The sequence below is a fragment of the Scyliorhinus canicula genome, chromosome 25 (genome assembly GCF_902713615.1).
Source record: "Scyliorhinus canicula chromosome 25, sScyCan1.1, whole genome shotgun sequence".
In the NCBI taxonomy this organism is placed as follows: Eukaryota; Metazoa; Chordata; class Chondrichthyes; order Carcharhiniformes; family Scyliorhinidae; genus Scyliorhinus; species Scyliorhinus canicula.
Window position 1 is genome coordinate 2,941,650 of NC_052170.1, and position 19,929 is coordinate 2,961,578.

The window sequence follows — 19,929 nt, forward strand, 5'->3', positions numbered from 1 at the left end:
CGACAGGCCGACTGCAGCGACAGGCCGACTGCAGTGCGCACCGACAGGCCGGCTGCACCGACAGGCCGACTGCACCGACAGGCCGACTGCACCGACAGGCCGGCCGCACCGACAGGCCGACCGCACCGACAGGCCGACTGCACCGACAGGCCGACTGCACCGACAGGCCGACTGCACCGACAGGCCGACTGCACCGACAGGCCGACTGCACCGACAGGCCGACTGCACCGACAGGCCGACTGCAGCGACAGGCCGACTGCACCGACAGGCCGACTGCACCGACAGGCCGACTGCAGCGACAGGCCGGCTGCACCGACAGGCCGGCTGCAGCGACAGGCCGACTGCAGCGACAGGCCGACTGCACCGACAGGCCGACTGCAGCGACAGGCCGACTGCACCGACAGGCCGGCTGCAGCGACAGGCCGACTGCAGCGACAGGCCGACTGCAGCGACAGGCCGACAGCAGCGACAGGCCGACTGCACCGACAGGCCGACTGCACCGACAGGCCGACTGCACCGACAGGCCGACTGCACCGACAGGCCGACTGCACCGACAGACCGACTGCACCGACTGCACCGACAGGCCGACTGCACCGACAGGCCGACTGCAGCGACAGGCCGGCTGCAGCGACAGGCCGACTGCAGCGACAGGCCGACTGCAGCGACAGGCCGACTGCAGCGACAGGCCGGCTGCACCGACAGGCCGACTGCAGCGACAGGACCGACAGGCCGACTGCACCGACAGGCCGACTGCAGCGACAGGCCGACTGCAGCGACAGGCCGACTGCAGCGACAGGCCGACTGCAGCGACAGGCCGACTGCAGCGACAGGCCGACTGCACCGACAGGCCGACTGCAGCGACAGGCCGACTGCATGGCGCACCGACAGGCCGACTGCAGCGACAGGCCGACTGCAGCGACAGGCCGACTGCACCGACAGGCCGACTGCACCGACAGGACCGACAGGCCGACTGCAGCGACTGGCCGACTGCAGAAACAGGACCGACTGCACCGACAGGCCGACTGACCGACAGGCCGACTGCAGCGACAGGCCGACTGCAGCGACAGGCCGACTGACCGACAGGCCGACTGCAGCGACAGGCCGACTGCAGCGACAGGCCGGCTGCAGCGACAGGCCGGCTGCAGCGACAGGCCGGCTGCAGCGACAGGCCGGCTGCAGCGACAGGCCGGCTGCAGCGACAGGCCGACTGCAGCGACAGGCCGACTGCACCGACAGGCCGACTGCAGCGACTGGCCGACTGCACCGACAGGCCGGCTGCAGCGACAGGCCGGCTGCAGCGACAGGCCGACTGCAGCGACAGGCCGACTGCAGCGACAGGCCGACTGCACCGACAGAACGGCTGCAGCGACAGGCCGACTGCACCGACAGGCCGACTGCACCGACAGGCCGACTGCAGAAACAGGACCGACTGCACCGACAGGCCGACTGACCGACAGGCCGACTGCAGCGACAGGCCGACTGCAGCGACAGGCCGACTGCACCGACAGGCCGGCTGCAGCGACAGGCCGGCTGCAGCGACAGGCCGACTGCACCGACAGGCCGACTGCAGCGACAGGCCGACTGCACCGACAGAACGGCTGCAGCGACAGGCCGGCTGCACCGACAGGACCGACAGGCCGACTGCAGCGACAGGCCGGCTGCACCGACAGGCCGGCTGCACCGACAGGCCGACTGCAGCGACAGGCCGGCTGCAGCGACAGGCCGGCTGCAGCGACAGGCCGGCTGCACCGACAGGCCGGCTGCACCGACAGGCCGGCTGCACCGACAGGCCGACTGCAGCGACAGGACGACTGCAGCGACAGGCCGACTGCAGCGACAGGCCGACTGCAGCGACAGGCCGACTGCAGCGACAGGCCGGCTGCAGCGACAGGCCGACTGCACCGACAGGCCGGCTGCAGCGACAGGCCGACTGCAGCGACAGGCCGACTGCAGCGACAGGCCGACTGCAGCGACAGGCCGACTGCAGCGACAGGCCGACTGCACCGACAGGCCGGCTGCAGCGACAGGCCGACTGCAGCGACAGGCCGACTGCAGCGCGCACCGACAGGCCGGCTGCAGCGACAGGCCGACTGCAGCGACAGGCCGACTGCAGCGCGCACCGACAGGCCGGCTGCAGCGACAGGCCGGCTGCAGCGACAGGCCGGCTGCAGCGACAGGCCGACTGCACCGACAGGCCGACTGCACCGACAGGCCGACTGCACCGACAGGCCGACTGCACCGACAGGCCGACTGCACCGACAGGCCGGCTGCAGCGACAGGCCGACTGCAGCGACAGGCCGGCTGCACCGACAGGCCGACTGCAGCGACAGGCCGACTGCACCGACAGGCCGACTGCAGCGACAGGCCGACTGCACCGACAGACCGACTGCAGCGACAGGCCGGCTGCACCGACAGGCCGGCTGCACCGACAGGCCGACTGACCGACAGGCCGACTGCAGCGACAGGCCGACTGCACCGACAGGCCGACTGCACCGACAGGCCGACTGCACCGACAGGCCGACTGCACCGACAGGCCGACTGCAGCGACAGGCCGACTGCACCTACAGGCCGACTGCACCTACAGGCCGACTGCAGCGACAGGCCGACTGCACCGACAGGCCGGCTGCACCGACAGGCCGACTGCACCGACAGGCCGACTGCACCGACAGGCCGACTGCAGCGACAGGCCGACTGCAGCGACAGGCCGACTGCACCGACAGGCCGACTGCACCGACAGGCCGACTGCACCGACAGGCCGACTGCAGCGACAGGCCGACTGCAGCGACAGGCCGACTGCAGCGACAGGCCGACTGCAGCGACAGGCCGACTGCGCCGACTGGCCGACTGGCCGACTGCACCGACAGGCCGACTGCACCGACAGGCCGACTGCACCGACAGGCCGACTGCACCGACAGGCCGGCTGCACCGACAGGCCGACTGCACCGACAGGCCGACTGCAGCGCGCACCGACAGGCCGACTGCAGCGACAGGCCGACTGCAGCGACAGGCCGACTGCAGCGACAGGCCGACTGCAGCGACAGGCCGGCTGCACCGACAGGCCGACTGCAGCGACAGGCCGACTGCAGCGACAGGCCGACTGCAGCGACAGGCCGACTGCAGCGACAGGCCGACTGCACCGACAGGCCGACTGCAGCGACAGGCCGACTGCAGCGACAGGCCGACTGCAGCGACAGGCCGACTGCAGCGACAGGCCTGCTGCACCGACAGGCCGACTGCACCGACAGGCCGACTGCACCGACAGGCCGACTGCAGCGACAGGCCGACTGCACCGACAGGCCGACTGCACCGACAGGCCGACTGCACCGACAGGCCGAGTGCAGCGACAGGACCGACTGCAGCGACAGGCCGGCTGCACCGACAGGCCGACTGCACCGACAGGCCGACTGCAGCGCGCACCGACAGGCCGACTGCAGCGACAGGCCGACTGCAGCGCGCACCGACAGGCCGACTGCAGCGACAGGCCGGCTGCACCGACAGGCCGACTGCGGCGCGCACCGACAGGCCGACTGCAGCGACAGGCCGACTGCACCGACAGGACCGACAGGCCGACTGCACCGCGCACCGACAGGCCGATTCCAGAAAACCCTGCTGAGAGAGAAATTCAATTTACCAAAGTGCTTGATCTGCTTCTCGTATTTTTCTACAAACGTCCGGTGTTTCTTTTCTTTGTCTTCTTCAGTTTCAGCCTGGTTTGATTCTGGTGCTGCATTGATGACACTCTGAGGGACAACACAAAGAAAAGAAAAAAATCAGTGTTTATACAATACCCAATTATTTTCCTAAATTCATTAATGGAACGTGGGTGTTGCTGGACCAGCATTGATTGCCCAAAGCTTATTGGCCTGAAGGTGGTGGGTGAGCCGCCTTCTTGAATCGCTCCAGTCCCTGTGGTGTAGGTACACCCACTGTGCTGTTAGGGAGCGCGTTCCAGGATTTTGACCCAGGGACAGCGAAGGAATGGCCGATATATTTCCAAGTTAGGATGGTGAGTGACTTGGAGAACTTCCAGGTGGTGGGGTTCCCAGGTACCTGCTGCTCGTGTCCTTCTAGATGGTAGAGGTTGCGGGTTAAGAAAGTTCTGTCGAAGAAGCCTTGGTGAGTTACTGCAGTGCATCTTGTAGATGGTACACACGGCTGTCACTGTTAGTTAGTGGTGGAGGGAGTAATTGTTTGTGGATGGGGTGCCAATAAAGCGGGGCTGCTTTGTCCCAGATGGTGTTGACTGTTGCCGGAGCTGCATTTATCCAGGTAAATGGAGAGTATTCCAATACACTCCTGACTTGTGCCTTGGAAATGGTTGACAGGCTTTGGGCAGGTCAGGAGGTGAGGATTCCTAGTATTTGACATGCTCATGTTGCCAAACATTTCTATGACCAGTCCAGTTCAGTTTCTGGTCAACGGTGGCCCCCAGGATTTTGATATATTTGGGATTCAGCGATGGTAAAGCCATTAAATATCATGGGGCAATGGTTGGATCCACTCTTGTATGAGATGGTCATTGCCTGGCACTTGTGTGACGTGAATGTTACTTGCCACTTGTCAGCCCAAGCCTGGATACTGTCCAAGTCTTGTTGCATTTGGACATGCACTGCTTCATCCTCTGAGCGAATGGTGCTGAACATCAGTGAACATCACCACTTCTGGCCTTATGATGAAAGGGAGATCATTGATGAAGCAACTGAAGATGGTTGGGCCTACGACACTACCCTGAGGAACTCCTGCAGTGATGTCCTGGGATTGAGATGACTGACCTCCAACCACCACAACCATCTTCCTTTGTGCCGGGTATGACTCCAACCAGTGGACAGTGTTCCCCTAATTCTCATTGACTCCAGTTTTGTTAGGGCTCCTTTTCGTTCACATTTAGAGTACCCAATTCATTTTTTCCAATTAAGGGGCAATTTAGCATGGCCAATCCACCTATCTGCACATCTTTGGGTTGTGGGGATGAAACCCACGCAGACACAGGGAGAATGTGCAAACTCCACACGGACAGTGACCCAGAGCCGGGATCGAACCTGGGACCTCGGCGCCGTGCTGCCCATTGTTAGGGCTCTTTGATGCCATTCTCAGTCCAATGCTGCCTTGAAGACAATGGCAGTAACTCTCACCTTTGGAGTTCAGCTCTTTTGTCCATGTTTGAACCACGGTTGTAAAGAAGTCAGGAGCTGAGGCACCCTGGTGATCCCAAACTGAGTGTCCGTGAGCAGGTTTTTGATGAATAAGTACTGCTTGATAAGTGCTACTGTTGATGCCCCCTTCCATCACTTTACTGATGATCGAGAATAGACAGATGGGGTCGTAATTGATCAGCTACTCAGCACTTCTGGCTGAAGATTGTTGCAAATGCTTCAGCCTTGTTTTTTGTGCTGTGAGCTGGACTCCCCATCATTGTGGAGCCGCCTCCTCCAGCAAGTTGTTTGATTGTCCACCATCATTAGAACTAGATGTGACTGCATTGGCAGTCTGATCGCTTTGCTCAATTACTTGCTTCTTATGCTGTTTGGCGAATAGCCCTGTTTTGTCGCTACACCACCTCAAATGGCACCTCATTTTTTGGTGTGCCTGATGTTGTGCCTGGCATGCTTTTCTGCACTCTTCATTGAACCAGGTTGGTCCCCTGGCTTGGTGAAAATGGTAATGGGGGGGTATGCCGGGCCATGAAGTTACAGATGTGGTCGAGAACAATTCTGCTGCTGATGGACCACGGCGCCTCATGAATGCCCAGTCTGGAGTTGCTAGATGTGTTCTGAATCTACCCATTTAGCACAGTGGCAGTGCCACACAACATGATGGCAAGTATCCAGGCAGCACGGTGGCGCAGTGGGTTAACCCTGCTGCCTCACAGCACCAAGGTCCCAGGTTTGATCCTGGCTCTGTGTGGAGTTTGCACATTCTCCCCGTGTTTGTGTGGGTTTCGCCCCCACAATCCAAAGATGTGCAGGGATTGGCCACGCTAACTTGCCCCTTAATTGGAAAAAATTAATTGGGTACTCTAAACTTTAAAAAAAATGATGGATGATATTCTCAATGTGAAGACTGGTCTATCGCCACAAGGACTGTGCAGTGGCCATTCTTAACGATGCTGCCATGGACAAACACACCTGCGGCAGGCAGGTTGGTGAGAATGAGGTTCCCTCACCACCTGACACAGGCCCAGTCTCACAATTCAGTACTAAGACTCAGCCAGCTCAGTTGGTCGTGCTGCTCCTGAGTCAGTCTTGGTGATGGACACTGAAGGACATGAGTGAACCAGATGGATTTTCCCAACAATTAACATTGGCTTCATCGACTCCAGACTCTGCCAGAGCAGGATTGGAACCCGGGTCCCGGAGCTTTACCCGGCCTCTCTGGAATACTGGTCCAGTCACAATACCACTATGCCACCAACTCTCAACTTACCTGAGGATCTCAATTAATAAATCAACATTAGAAGATTCCGTATAATATTTCAACTGTTTTTCTAAATACAGACTTTTAAAAAATATCTATTTGTGCTTTGGTTGAACTCCAGCTTGCTTTTTCTCACCAATAGCCCGTTCATGTCGAGATAAAGTCAGCTTACTTCGAATTTCAATCTGTAAATAAATAAATGAGCAACAATAGGCAGGCTTCCATATTAGTGCCCAATTCATTTTTTCCAATTAAGGGGCAATTTAATGTGGCCAATCCACCTACCCTGCTGCACATCTTTGGGTTGTGGGGGTGAGACCCACAGAGACAAGGGAAGAATGTGCAAACTCCACACGGACAGTGACCCAGGGCCGGGAGCAAACCTGGGACCTCAGCGCCGTGAGGCAGCAGTGCTAACCACTGTGCCACCGTGCTGCCCCTCGGCTTCCATATAACAACATGTAACAAGTGTACAAATGATAAAGTGGATCCTGACAGATGGATAATCATCAGTTGCTTTCTTGGGTGCAAATATACAATTTGCATTTACATAGTGCCTTTAAAGGAGTAAACCGTACTTCACAAGGGTGTAATCAGACAAAATCCACACTTTGGTCAAAGATGATGATGATGCTCGGGCAGGCAATTGAATACTTTGTCAAAGAAGTCGGTTTGAAGGAACATCTTAAAAAGCAGGACGAGGGGGCAGCACGGTGGCCTAGTGGTTAGCACAACCGCCTCACGGCGCTGAGGTCCCAGGTTCGATCCCGGCTCTGGGTCACTGTCCGTGTGGAGTTAGCACATTCTCCCCGTGTCTGCGTGGGTTTCGCCCCCACAACCCAAAAATGTGCAGAGTAGGTGGATTGGCCACGCTAAATTACCCCTTAATTGGAAAAAAATAATTGGGTAATCTAAATTAAAAAAAAAAAATTTTAAAAAAAGCAGGACGAGTGATAAAGTGGAACGGTTTGAGGAAGAAACTCCAGAGCCTGCAGCCCAGTGGCTGAAGATTCAACTGCTAATGCTCGGGGGAAGGAAGCGGGGGGAATACTCAAAGGGGCCGGGTCTGAGAAACACAGAGAATGGCGGGCTGGAGAACATCCCAGATTCAGTCAGCTTTATCAAGCAGCTTTCTGACTCTCTTCCCAACGTCTTAATATATTCGTCAACAGACGTACCAAGTCCATTTTCTTTCCCCCTCCTTTGACCAGAGCCAACCTCAAGTTCCACAGGGCCCTGCAATATCAGTCAGTTTGTCACGATTCACACAAGAAACCTGCAGTGAGATGTGTACACAAGTCGGCTGTGAAAGGAATTGCTGTCAAGCCTGACCGTCTTAATCTAAACATCCACAAACATGCAGAGGAGGAGACCCAATACAGAATGGTGACTGAACATCACCATCAAGACTTGTAGCTCTTGTTATCTGACTCACTAAACTAACCTGCAAGATGCATGTGGCTCCAGAATATACGGTGTAAAGAATAAAAAGGCCAGAATGGATTAGGACTCTTCAACATGGTGATCCTGGATGAATAAAGCAAGGCCATGAAAGGATTTAAACAAGAGGATGGGAATTGTAAAATGCAGGCATTTCTGGGTGATAATATTGGTCAGCAACAGTAGCCTGGTTGGTGAACAGGAGCAGACAGAGAAATAAATGGGAGTATTTTCCCCAGTAACCGATTCAGGATCAGCAGACATGTAGGGGAGTTGCACTTGCTCCATGAGCTAACATAGTTCAATACACGACTAACCTTACTGAATCCTTCTTTACTCAGTGTATCGACATTCCAAGGCATCGCCTTTTCCTTCTTCTTCAGCGATGTTCCTTTCTTATCCCATTCCTTCTCCTCCTTTTTCAGTTGCTTGACTTCAGTTTGTAATTTTTCAATATCTTTCTTTGCATCGTCCGTTCCCAGCAGCATCAAATCCTTCAACTTCTTTTGGCACTCACCCAGTTTACGCTGACAATCCCCACATGCTTTCTCGTATTCCTCTCGTTCTTTCTGCGCTTCCTCCATCCGATCGACACGGGCCTGGAACAGAGAACAAGTGGTGTTTTTAAAAATCAACAGCATTTGGTGTGCAAAGGATATTCTGTAATTCTGTCACGATAACGTGGAAATGATATTGAACTTAATGGAATACAGTTCCACTGTGATTCACACTGTATAGGGAATGGCCGTTACATAGACCTGCCTGAAGTCAATTATAGGCTAATTGCACAGAGACATATTCTGGGGGCCAATTGAAAGGAAGATTGTGATCCAATGTTCTGCTCATGATCAAACAACACTCTCGTCATAGTGGGGGCAGCACGGTGGCTGAGTGGTTAGCACTGTTGCCTCATGGTGCCGAGGTCCCAGGTTTGATCCCGGCTCTGGGTCACTGTCCGTGTGGAGTTTGCACATTCTCCCCGTGTTTGTGTGGGTTTCGCCCCCACAATCCAAAGGATGTGCAGGCTAGGCGGATTGGCCACGCTAAATTCCCCTTAATTGGAAAAAATGAATTGAGTACTCTAAATTTATTAAAAAGACAATCTCGTCAACGGGGAAACTAAAAAGGTTCTGTACATTTGCACAGACTCAAACCTGCGGAGGATTGGGAGGGTGAGGGTCGTAACACTGCCCCATTTGCAATCACACAGTACAAGAGAGACAGAGAACAGGAAGGCTTACAGCGCAGAGACTACAGAGAAAATAAATATTGTTTCACGCAGGTTCCAGAATCCCCAATCATGCCTATCCCTTCACAGAGATCTGAAAACCGACCAAAGCTGCGTATTTCACTTTTCCAATGGTGTTGACATTGCACCACGAGATAGGAAATGGAGATGATTCAGTCTTGTAGGCAACGGCACTGGATTTCCATAAGCAGGTTGGGGCTGGTATTCATCTGGTCAAACTTCCTTTTCTGTATTGTTGCTGCCAATGAGATGGGAAAATGGCAGACTGACGCTTTGCAGTGTAGCAAGGCAATATTGCTGGTTACACAAGCGAGGGGTCCATGTCACATGACTCCCACCTCATCACAGCGTCTTTAACAAAAGGGTGTGTATCCCTGTCTGGGACGCCGAGATGGTTAAATGTCTTGCCAATTAAGAGTTGAAAAGAGGGTGGTGGGACCCTTTGTCCCAGATGATCAGATTACAGCCAGCCAACCTGGGTTATGAAATGCCGATGGCCTTTGTATAGTTCTCTTTGAATATGCTCTTTGCAGCCGACAATATGTCATTACTGTCTCTTCAAAGATAATGAGCTGTAAGTTTCTTCTAAACTGCCAGATAGTTCCTTTTGTTCAGGGGTCACAGATATAGACTCAGCCACTTGAAAAGTTCTTCGGCCAGTTTTTAAGATATTAGAAATTGCCATAAGGAAATCATACAGAATCCCTACAGTGCAGGAGGCGGCCCTTAGAAAGAGCACTGTACTGCAGCCCACGCCTCCGCCCGTAACCCCACCTAACCTTTTGGACACTAAGGGGCAATCTAGCATGCCCAATCTACCTAACTGGCACTTCTTTGGATTGAGAGAGGAAACCGGAGCACCCGGAGGAAACCCACACAGACACGGGGAGAACGTGCAGACTCCGCACAGACAGTCACCCGAGGTCGGAACTGAATCTGGGTCCCTGAAGCTGTGAGGCAGCAGTGCTAACCCCTGTGCCACCTGTAAATAGATGTCTGTTTTTAAAAAGTCTGCAGAGTGTTCTTAGGCTCGTCACAATATTCTCATCATACAAAGCCCATGATTGGAAGGGAAAATGCACAAAACATGTTCCACAGACGGGTGGACACTGAGAAATTGACACAGACAGTATGTTTGGCATGGACGATGAGTGTGTCAATCTCTCAAAAATTAATAAAAGTATGTGACATAACTAAATTCTCAATTGGAACACCCTCTCACTTCCAATTTAGGTCAGCATAGCAACTCTACCATGCGGAAAGAGACCATTCTGTCCATCGAGTGTGCACTCGGACCTCTTAAAGAGCACCCTACCAAGACCCATTCCCCCACACCATCACCATCAACATCCATGGACATTGAGGGACAATTTATCATGGCCAACCCACCTAACCTGCACATCTTTGGACTGTGGGAGGAAACCGGAGCACCCGGAGGAAACCCACGCACCTACGGGGAGAAAGTGCAAACTCAACACACGCAGTCACCCAAGGACAGAACTGAACCCAGGCCCCTGGTGCTGTGAGACAGTAGTGCTAACCACTGTGCCATCATGGCACTACTTTCTCAAGGCTCAAATTCAATAATGATCCACTCACCAGGGAGACCTTAGTGTAAATTATACTCATTATGGATCAGAGCTGTTTTGTTACAGCGAATGGGAGCTGACCAACAACAGCTTTCCCTGCCCCATGAATACAACATGGAACAGAAATATTCAAAGCATTCGGGAAAAGTGGTCTGGATGTGTGAATAGCCACAGCAAGTGGCTTGTACTCCCACTTCCTCACAACACTAAACAGGGAATTCTACCCAGGATAGTTGTTCCTATTACATGAGCATCCCTTAGTTAGCAGGCAAGTGAGGAATAATTCTGCTAAGCTCTCAACTTCTCAGGAATCTTGTTTTCTATTTCCTGCATATCTCAGTTAATAGATTGTGGTGATATTTTAAATAGCCAGAGAATCATCAAACTTGAAAGTTTTTGAAATGACCTCTGAAGTTTTAAATTTTTGAAAAAAATAACCAATTACGGAGCAACTTAGCGTGGCCAATCTACCTACCCTGCACATCTTTAGGTTGTGGGGGTGCAACCCACGCCAACACGGAGAGAATGTACAAACTCCACAGAGTGACCCGGGGCTGGGATCGAACACGGGTCTTCTGCGCCTGTGAGGCAGCTGTGCTAACCACTGCGCAGGTCCGACGTTTTAATGGATTAATGCAGAATTCAGAGTAGCACTGGGACACATGAAGATCCCAGATTCTATGGCCAGTTTTGTTCCAATCGCTCAAAATGGCAACTTGTCCATCAAACTGCGTCACCCTTTCAGCATGAGGCAGAGCAGTGACGGGGAAGGAATGGAAATCCTGCTCTCTTGAACCCATTGCTTGTGGAACATTCTGGTCCATGTGCCTAAAGTTGTATGGGTCAAGAATCCACCTATTCAGTCACAAGGATCCACAGCAAAAACCCGCAACTGACCAGATGTCATCCTTGTAATGAGGAACAGCTGACAATCCTTCCCCATTGTCTGAAACACAATTGCCAGGATTATTACAGTCAGAGTCATGCATCAACAACCAAGTTCTTCTGCTTTTTTCCTTCATTGTTTTTGTGAACATCCTTTCTCCTGAAGGTGCTGGCAGGAAGCTATTTCCGAAAGAACTATAATCACTGTACATGATCAGATATGAAGAACAGTGAATGGTGAGGCTCTGGGGATAAGGGGTACCCAGGTATGATTTGAAACCAACATCAACTCGTGAATATGTCCAGTGGATATCGCTGTACAACGATCAACATCTCTGCCAAACACCTCACTCTCCAACCTCCTGACCTATGGTTGAGACATTGGGAGAGAATGTACACATGGTATCTGGAAAATTAACGCTACCGTTGTGGAATGATCTACAGTTTCACTTGGAAACTTTGAAGCACAGTGCAGGGTCTCTGCACATCAATACTTAGCTGAGGAAAGAACAATAACCAAAATAACGTGAGAATACACATCGGCAAACAGCACAGAGCATGATGCTGTACCAGTTACAATACAGCACTGGCTACAGAAAAATCAGATTCAATTATGGGATAAGGTGACAATAGTAAAGTGACCATAAAAACTCCAGAACTGATGTTAAAATGAGAGTGAAATAAACTGCCACTGAACTGCAGACAATTCCAGGCAGCATACTTCGTGCTTCACTTGTTTGAGAGGGAGTGAAGGGGGGAGGGGGGATAAGAGGGTCAGGGGGGGACGGAGAGGGGGGGGACGGCGGAGAGGGGGGGGACGGCGGAGAGAGGGGGGACGGCGGAGAGGGGGGGGACGGCGGAGAGAGGGGGGACGGCGGAGAGGGGGGGGACGGGGGCGGAGAGGGGGGGACGGGGGCGGAGAGGGGGGGACGGGGGCGGAGAGGGGGGGACGGGGGCGGAGAGGGGGGGACGGGGGCGGAGAGGGGGGGACGGGGAGGGAGAGGGGGGGACGGGGAGGGAGAGGGGGGGACGGGGGCGGAGAGGGGGGGGGCGGGGGGGAGAGGGGGGGGGACGGTGGGCGGAGGGAGAGGGGGGACGGGGGTCGGAGAGGGGGGGCCGGGGGCGGAGAGGGGGGGACGGGGGCGGAGAGGGGGGGACGGGGCGGAGAGGGGGGGACGGGGCGGAGAGGGGGGGACGGGGCGGAGAGGGGGGGACGGGGGCGGGAGGGGGGGACGGGGGCGGAGGGGAGAGGGGGGGAGGGGGCGGAGAGGGGGGGAGGGAAGGGGGCGGAGAGGGGGGGGGGCGGGGGGGAGAGGGGGGGACGGGGGCGGAGAGAGGGGGGGACGGGGGGGGGCGGGGGAGAGGGGGGGACGGGGGCGGAGAGGGGGGGACGGGGGCGGAGAGGGGGGGACGGGGGCGGAGAGGGGGGGACGGGGGCGGAGAGGGGGGGACGGGGGCGGAGAGGGGGGGACGGGGGCGGAGAGGGGGGGACGGGGGCGGAGAGGGGGGGACGGGGGCGGAGGGGGGGGGGGCGGGGGCGGAGAGGGGGGGACGGGGGCGGAGAGGGGGGACGGGGGGCGGAGAGGGGGGGGAGGGGGCGGAGAGGGGGGACGGGGGAGGGGGACGGGGAGACGGGGACGGGGCGGACAGGAGACGGGGACGGGGCGGAGATCGGGGGGACGGGGGCGGAGAGGGGGGGACGGGGGCGGAGAGGGGGGGACGGGGCAGAGAGGGGGGGACGGGGGCAGAGAGAGAGGGACGGGGGCGGAGAGGGGGGGACGGGGGCGGAGAGGGGGGGACGGGGCGGAGAGAGGGGGACGGGGGCGGAGAGAGAGGGACGGGGGCGGAGAGGGGGGGACGGGGGCGGAGAGAGGGGGGACGGGGGCGGAGAGGGGGGGACGGGGGCGGAGAGGGGGGGACGGGGGCGGAGAGGGGGGGACGGGGGCGGAGAGGGGGGGACGGGGGCGGAGAGGGGGGGACGGGGCGGAGAGAGGGGGGGACGGGGGCGGAGAGGGGGGGACGGGGGCGGAGAGGGGGGGACGGGGCGGAGAGGGGGGGACGGGGCGGAGAGGGGGGGACGGGGCGGAGAGGGGGGGACGGGGCGGAGAGGGGGGGCGGGGCGGAGAGGGGGGGACGGGGCGGAGAGGGGGGGACGGGGCGGAGAGGGGGGGACGTGGGCGGAGAGGGGGGGACGTGGGCGGAGACGTGGGCGGAGAGGGGGGGACGTGGGCGGAGAGGGGGGGACGTGGGCCGGAGAGGGGGGACGTGGGCGGAGAGGGGGGGACGTGGGCGGAGAGGGGGGACGTGGGCGGAGAGGGGGGGACGTGGGCGGAGAGGGGGGGACGTGGGCGGAGAGGGGGGGACGTGGGCGGAGAGGGGGGGACGTGGGCGGAGAGGGGGGACGTGGGCGGAGAGGGGGGACGTGGGCGGAGAGGGGGGACGTGGGCGGAGAGGGGGGGACGTGGGCGGAGAGGGGGGGACGTGGGCGGAGAGGGGGGGACGTGGGCGGAGAGGGGGGGGACGTGGGCGGAGAGGGGGGGACGTGGGCGGAGAGGGGGGGACGTGGGCGGAGAGGGGGGACGTGGGCGGAGAGGGGGGACGTGGGCGGAGAGGGGGGGACGTGGGCGGAGGGGGGGGGGACGTGGGCGGAGAGGGGGGGACGTGGGACGGAGAGGGGGGCGTGGCGGAGAGGGGGGGGCGTGGGCGGAGAGGGGGGTGGGGGACGGAGGACGGGGACGGAGAGGGGGGACGGGGACGGGGAAGAGACGGAGAGGGGATGGGGGTGGGGGGGGAAGAGACGGAGAGGGGATGGGGGGGGGGAGGAGAGACGGAGAGGGGATGGGGGGGAGGGCGGAGAGGGGTGATGGGGGGAGGGCGGAGAGGGATGGGGGGGGAGGGCGGAGGAGGGGATGGGGGGGGGAGGACGGAGAGGGGAGGGGGGGGGGAGGGACGGAGATGGGATGGGGGGGGGAGGACAGAGAGGGGCATGGGGGGGGGGAGGAGGACAGAGAGGGGATGGGGGGGGGAGGACAGAGAGGGATGGGGGGGGGGGGAGGACAGAGCGGGGATGGGGGGGGGGGAGGACAGAGAGGGATGGGGGGGGGAGGACAGAGACGGGGATGGGGGGGGGGAGACCAGAGAGCGGATGGGGGGGGGGGGGGGGGGAGGACGGAGAGGGGCATGGGGGGGGGGGAGGACGGAGAGGGGATGGGGGGGGGGAGGACGGAGAGGGGATGGGGGGGGGGGAGGACGGAGAGGGGATTGGGGGGGGGGAGGACAGAGAGGGGATGGGGGGGAAGAGACGGAGAGGAGGGGGGAAGGAGAGGGGTGAACGGGGGGGGAAGGAGAGGGGGTACGGGGGGGAAGGAGAGGGGGTACGGGGGGGAAGGAGAGGGGGTACGGAGGGATGGAGAAGGGGGTTGGGGGCAGAGGGGGTGTTGGGGCAGAGGAGAGGGTGTTGGGGGCAGAGGGGTGGGTGTTGGGGGCAGAGGGTGGGTGAGGGGGCAGAGGGGTGGGTGAGGGAGGGAGGGGGGTGGGTGGGGAGGGGGTGAGGAGGGAGGTGGGTGAGGGAGGAGGTGGGTGAGGGAGGGAGGGGGAGGGGGAGGGAGGGGGGGGTGGGTGAGGGAGGGGGGGGTGGGTGAGGGAGGGGGGTTGGGTGAGGGAGGGAGGGGGAAGTGAGGGGGAGGGGGAAGTGAGGGGGAGGGGGAAGTGAGGGGGAGGGGGAAGTGAGGGGGAGGGGGAAGTGAGGGGGAGGGGGAAGTGAGGGGGAGGGGGAGTGAGTGACGGGGGGGGGTGTCGGGACCGGGCTCTGTACCTGGTGCCTCCAGCGGAACAGGCTGGCCGTGTCGATGTTCGGGTGAGTATCGTCCTCATCATCCGACACCTCGATGTGGTCCCACACGCTGTAATCCACCATCTTCCCGGCGGACCTTCCAGAACTCTCCCTGCACCCGGCACCGCCCACTTCCGCCGGAACCCTCCCGGCACCATATCACTTCCGCCGGAACTCTGCCTGGACGAGGCACTGCCTCACATTGTGAAACGTCATTTCCGCCTGATACCGGATGTGGCGTTTCCACAATGCCCAGTGACGTCACGGAGGACAAGTTCTTGCAACAAAATTTGTACTCCCAGGGAGAGTCCCAGAGTACACCCAGTGGACACTGTACTCCCAGGGAGAGTCTCAGAGTACACCCAGTGGACACTGTACTCCCAGGGAGAGTACACCCAGTGGACACTGTACTCCCAGGGAGAGTCCCAGAGTACACCCAGTGGACACTGCACTCCCAGGGAGAGTCCCAGAGTACACCCAGTGGACACTGTACTCCCAGGGAGAGTCCCAGAGTACACCCAGTGGACACTGTACTCCCAGGGAGAGTCCCAGAGTACACCCAGTGGACACTGCACTCCCAGGGAGAGTCCCAGAGTACACCCAGTGGACACTGTACTCCCAGGGAGGGTACACCCAGTGGACACTGTACTCCCAGGGAGAGTCCCGGAGTACACCCAGTGGACACTGTACTCCCAGGGAGAGTCCCAGAGTACACCCAGTGGACACTGTACTCCCGGGGAGGGTACACCCAGTGGACACTGTACTCCCAGGGAGAGTCCCGGAGTACACCCAGTGGACACTGTACTCCCAGGGAGAGTCCCAGAGTACACCCAGTGGACACTGTACTCCCAGGGAGAGTCCCGGAGTACACCCAGTGGACACTGTACTCCCAGGGAGAGTCCCAGAGTACACCCAGTGGACACTGTACTCCCAGGGAGAGTACACCCAGTGGACACTGTACTCCCAGGGAGAGTACACCCAGTGGACACTGTACTCCCAGGGAGAGTCCCAGAGTACACCCAGTGGGCACTGTACTCCCAGGGAGAGTACACCCAGTGGACACTGTACTCCCAGGGAGAGTCCCAATATTGTTATAAATCTGACTGGAGACAGCGTTAGTCAGTATTCAAAGGGCCTCAATTGGTGTGCGTCTGTCCTGGTAACAAGTTTAGAACGGCCGTTTAGATAATAATCAAGTGAATAGCTTATGCAGATTATGGACGATTCGGAAGGCCCCTGAGATATACATATGTCAATGGATAGTCAAGGAGCTTGGCGGCACAGTTGTCAGCATTTCTGCCACACAGTTCCAGGGACCTGTGTTCAATGCCCACCTTGGGTGACTGTGGAGTCTGCATATTATCCCACTGTCTGCGTAGATTTCCTCTGGGTGCTCCGGTTTCCTCCCACAGTCCAAATATATGCAGGTTAGCTGGATTGGACAAGCTAAATTGCCCCTAAGTGTCCAGGTTAGTTTACGGGATTGGGCGGGGTGGAGAGCAGAGTGGACATCGGTACGGTGCTCAATTGGAGGATTGGTGTAGACTCGATGGGCTGAATGGCCTCCTGTATTGTAGGGATTCCATGATGGGGCAAACAGGGATATACACAGAAGGCATAATAAAAGGTATAATTTCCCAGATCCTGAGAGGCCAGGAGAGGCAGTTCCCATCTAACAGTATCAGAAAGCAGACAGGCCAGATTCCAGCCGCCAGGACTGAAGGCCAAGTTTACAGCAAACAAGCTTCTCGCCTCAAAGTCAAGGCAGTGCAGAAAACCTCCTGACCTCCGTTTTAAAATATCTTTGCTGGAGCGCAAAAAGACGGTTCCCAGATTTGTGTATCAACCATATATTGTGTGGTAACTATAGTTGGATTTAACCGGGACAGATGTTTGATTTAAACCATGCCCCCCACATCTACGGCATCAATTGTTAACCCTGTTGTACGGAGGGTATTCCCACCAATTCATTTATAGAACTTCAGTAACTCTGTCAGTTTGCCCTGCCTCTTATCTGGGGATGACGTAACCACTGGATTAAACATTCCAGTGCTTTAGGCGGCATGGTGGCACAGTGGTTATCACTGTTGCTTCACAGCACCAGGATCGATTCCCGACTTGGGTCACTGTCTGTGCGGAGTCTGCACGTTCTCCCAGTGTCTGCGTGGGTTTCCTCCGGGTGCTCCGGTTTCCTCCCAAAAGCCCCGAAAGACATGCTGTTGGGTGAATTGGACATTCTGAATTCTCCCTCAGTGTACCCGAACAGGCGCCGGTGTGTGGCGACTCAGGGATTTTCACAGTAACTGCATTGCAGTGTTAATGTAAGCCTACTCGTGACACTAATAAAGACTATTATCAAAAACAATGTTCCAATGTTTTTTAGTTGTCCAACTGAATTATAGGGAAGTCACTGTCAGAATCTGACCCCTCGCCTTCCCGTTGCTTCATTACTAACAAGCTACCTGCTTCTTCCCATCTCCTCTAACCCAAGACCTTTTTAACACATTCACTTGACAAACTCTGTGATTTGCGTCTGTCTGGGCCACGTACCAGAGAGATTTCCTCTCTCACTTTCCTTTCAATGTGCCATTCCGGCACAGTTAACAACCCAAGCATTCTCTCTCCGATTAAAGAACTCCGTGTCTGGGCCTCGCTATCTGCCCTGGCTTTTACTCTCTGCTGGGCTGTCTTTAAATGTGTTACTTTTGAGTCACTCTGTTGTAATTCAACCAACCTCTTTGAATTCAATACATTTGCCTCGTTCTCTGTGTCTGTCTCATTCTCATTTTTCTGGCTAAAAATTGTATCAGGGAACCTGATCCCTCTGGCCTCACCCTGGGCTCGCAACTCCTCCATCTTTTGTCTTGGATTATGAACCTCTGATTGCATCACCATGCAATCCAGAAATACTCCAGGGGGGTCTGGTTGTAATCTGGTGGTAGGATTCTCTATCAGCTGTTCAACTACAGTCAGGACCACGACCAGCTGGGATCCTGCGCCATCATTCCCTGTAATGAACTGAATGCCTGCAGTGGGAAAGGTTTCTATCTTGCCTACCACAACATCCCCTTCTGCAAGCTACTCTGTAAGCTTATTTTTACGAAAGGAATTTTGTTTCTTTCTCTGAGAATGCTGCTGATCAGCACCGGTTTTTTTTAGTATCCTTTCTGGACAACAAATGTCTTGACTTGTGCTTGTATCTCGTAACATTTGACATCTTTTCCCCCTTGATCCTGTCCACATGGAAATATTTTACCCTGGCTGGTCATTCTGCCCTTGTGCAAGTTGTGCACACATAGTCCCTCCCGTTGTTGGGTGTACAAATCCCAACTGCTTCTCCTGTTCTGCAGCCTCTCATTTCATATCTAATTTAATTCATATTTCAGTTTTAAGTTCTGCAACACCCTGCGGCCAACTGTTTAATCTCCAGCGTAGTGATTTGGCGTGGGCCAGTTTGTCACAAAGAAAACGTTTGACCTTTTTTCATATCTTCCACCCTTCAACAGACTGTTGTATTCTGGGATGAAATCTCCTTGGAGTTTCTGACTACACCCTCTCTGGCTCACCCGTATTCTCTCGCACCTTCCCCATTTCTAGCTAATTTAAAATTAGGTCTAAAGAAAGGTTTGATCTATGAATCAGCTCAGATTTTTAACAAAAATAAATTTAGAGTACCCAATTCATTTTTTCCAATTAAGGGGCAATTGAGCGTGGCCAATCCACCTACTCTGCACATTTTTGGGTTGTGGGGGCGAAACCCACGCAGACACGGGGAGAATGTGCAAACTCCACACGGACAGTGACCCAGAGCCGGGATCGAACCTGAGACCTCAGCGCCGTGAGGCGGTTGTGCTAACAACTAGGCCACCGTGCTTCCCCGAGGGAGAGATTGTTAACCACACCATTAGGTTCTCTATTTCCCTCCTGTACCCTGACTCATCGTTGTTCGAGATCCGACCCACTATGGACGTGTCATCAGCAAACTTGTAGATGGAGTTGGAGCCAAATTTTGCTCCGCAGTTGTGTGTGTCTAGTGAGTATAGTAGGGGACTAAGTATGCAGCGTTGCAGGGCCCCGGTATTGAGGACTATCGTGGAGGTGTTGTTTTTGTTTCTTTACTGATTCTGGTCTATGGGTCAGGAAGTCGAGGTTCCAGTTGCAGAGGGAGGAGCCAAGTCCTAGGTTTTGGAGCTTTGATATGAGCTTAGCTGGGTTTATGGTGTTGAAGGCGGAGCTGTAGTCAATGAATCTGACATAGGGGTCCTTGTTGTTGAGATGCTCTAGGGATTAACGTAGGGCCAGGGATACAGCGTCTGCTGTGGACCAGTTGCGGCGGTATGCGAACTGCAGAGAAACAAGGTACTCTGGGAGTATGGAGTTGATTTACTTCATTCCGACTAATATGAGGGCCACCAGACGGTAGTGTGTCCGAAGCTGCTGGGGCAGTTGACAACGGTTTGTTGGTTACCTGCTCCAAACGAGCACAGAATACATTGAGTTAATCGGGAAGGGGTGTGATG

The 19,929-nt window shown here is 56.7% G+C and overlaps 1 protein-coding gene across 1 annotated transcript in view; it reads right to left on the minus strand.

Annotated features, from left to right (window-relative positions):
• cdc37 (cell division cycle 37 homolog (S. cerevisiae)) overlaps nt 1-15,577 on the minus strand; it is a 30,681-nt gene extending 15,104 nt beyond the window's left edge. The window contains exons 1-3 of the mRNA XM_038784790.1: nt 15,392-15,577; nt 8,172-8,453; nt 3,632-3,740 (exon numbers count right to left, since the gene is read on the minus strand). Coding sequence (XP_038640718.1) covers nt 3,632-3,740; nt 8,172-8,453; nt 15,392-15,493 — 493 coding nt within the window. The 5' untranslated portion in view covers nt 15,494-15,577. The remainder of the gene's footprint in view (nt 1-3,631; nt 3,741-8,171; nt 8,454-15,391) is intronic.
• Between the last annotated feature and the right edge of the window lie 4,352 nt (nt 15,578-19,929).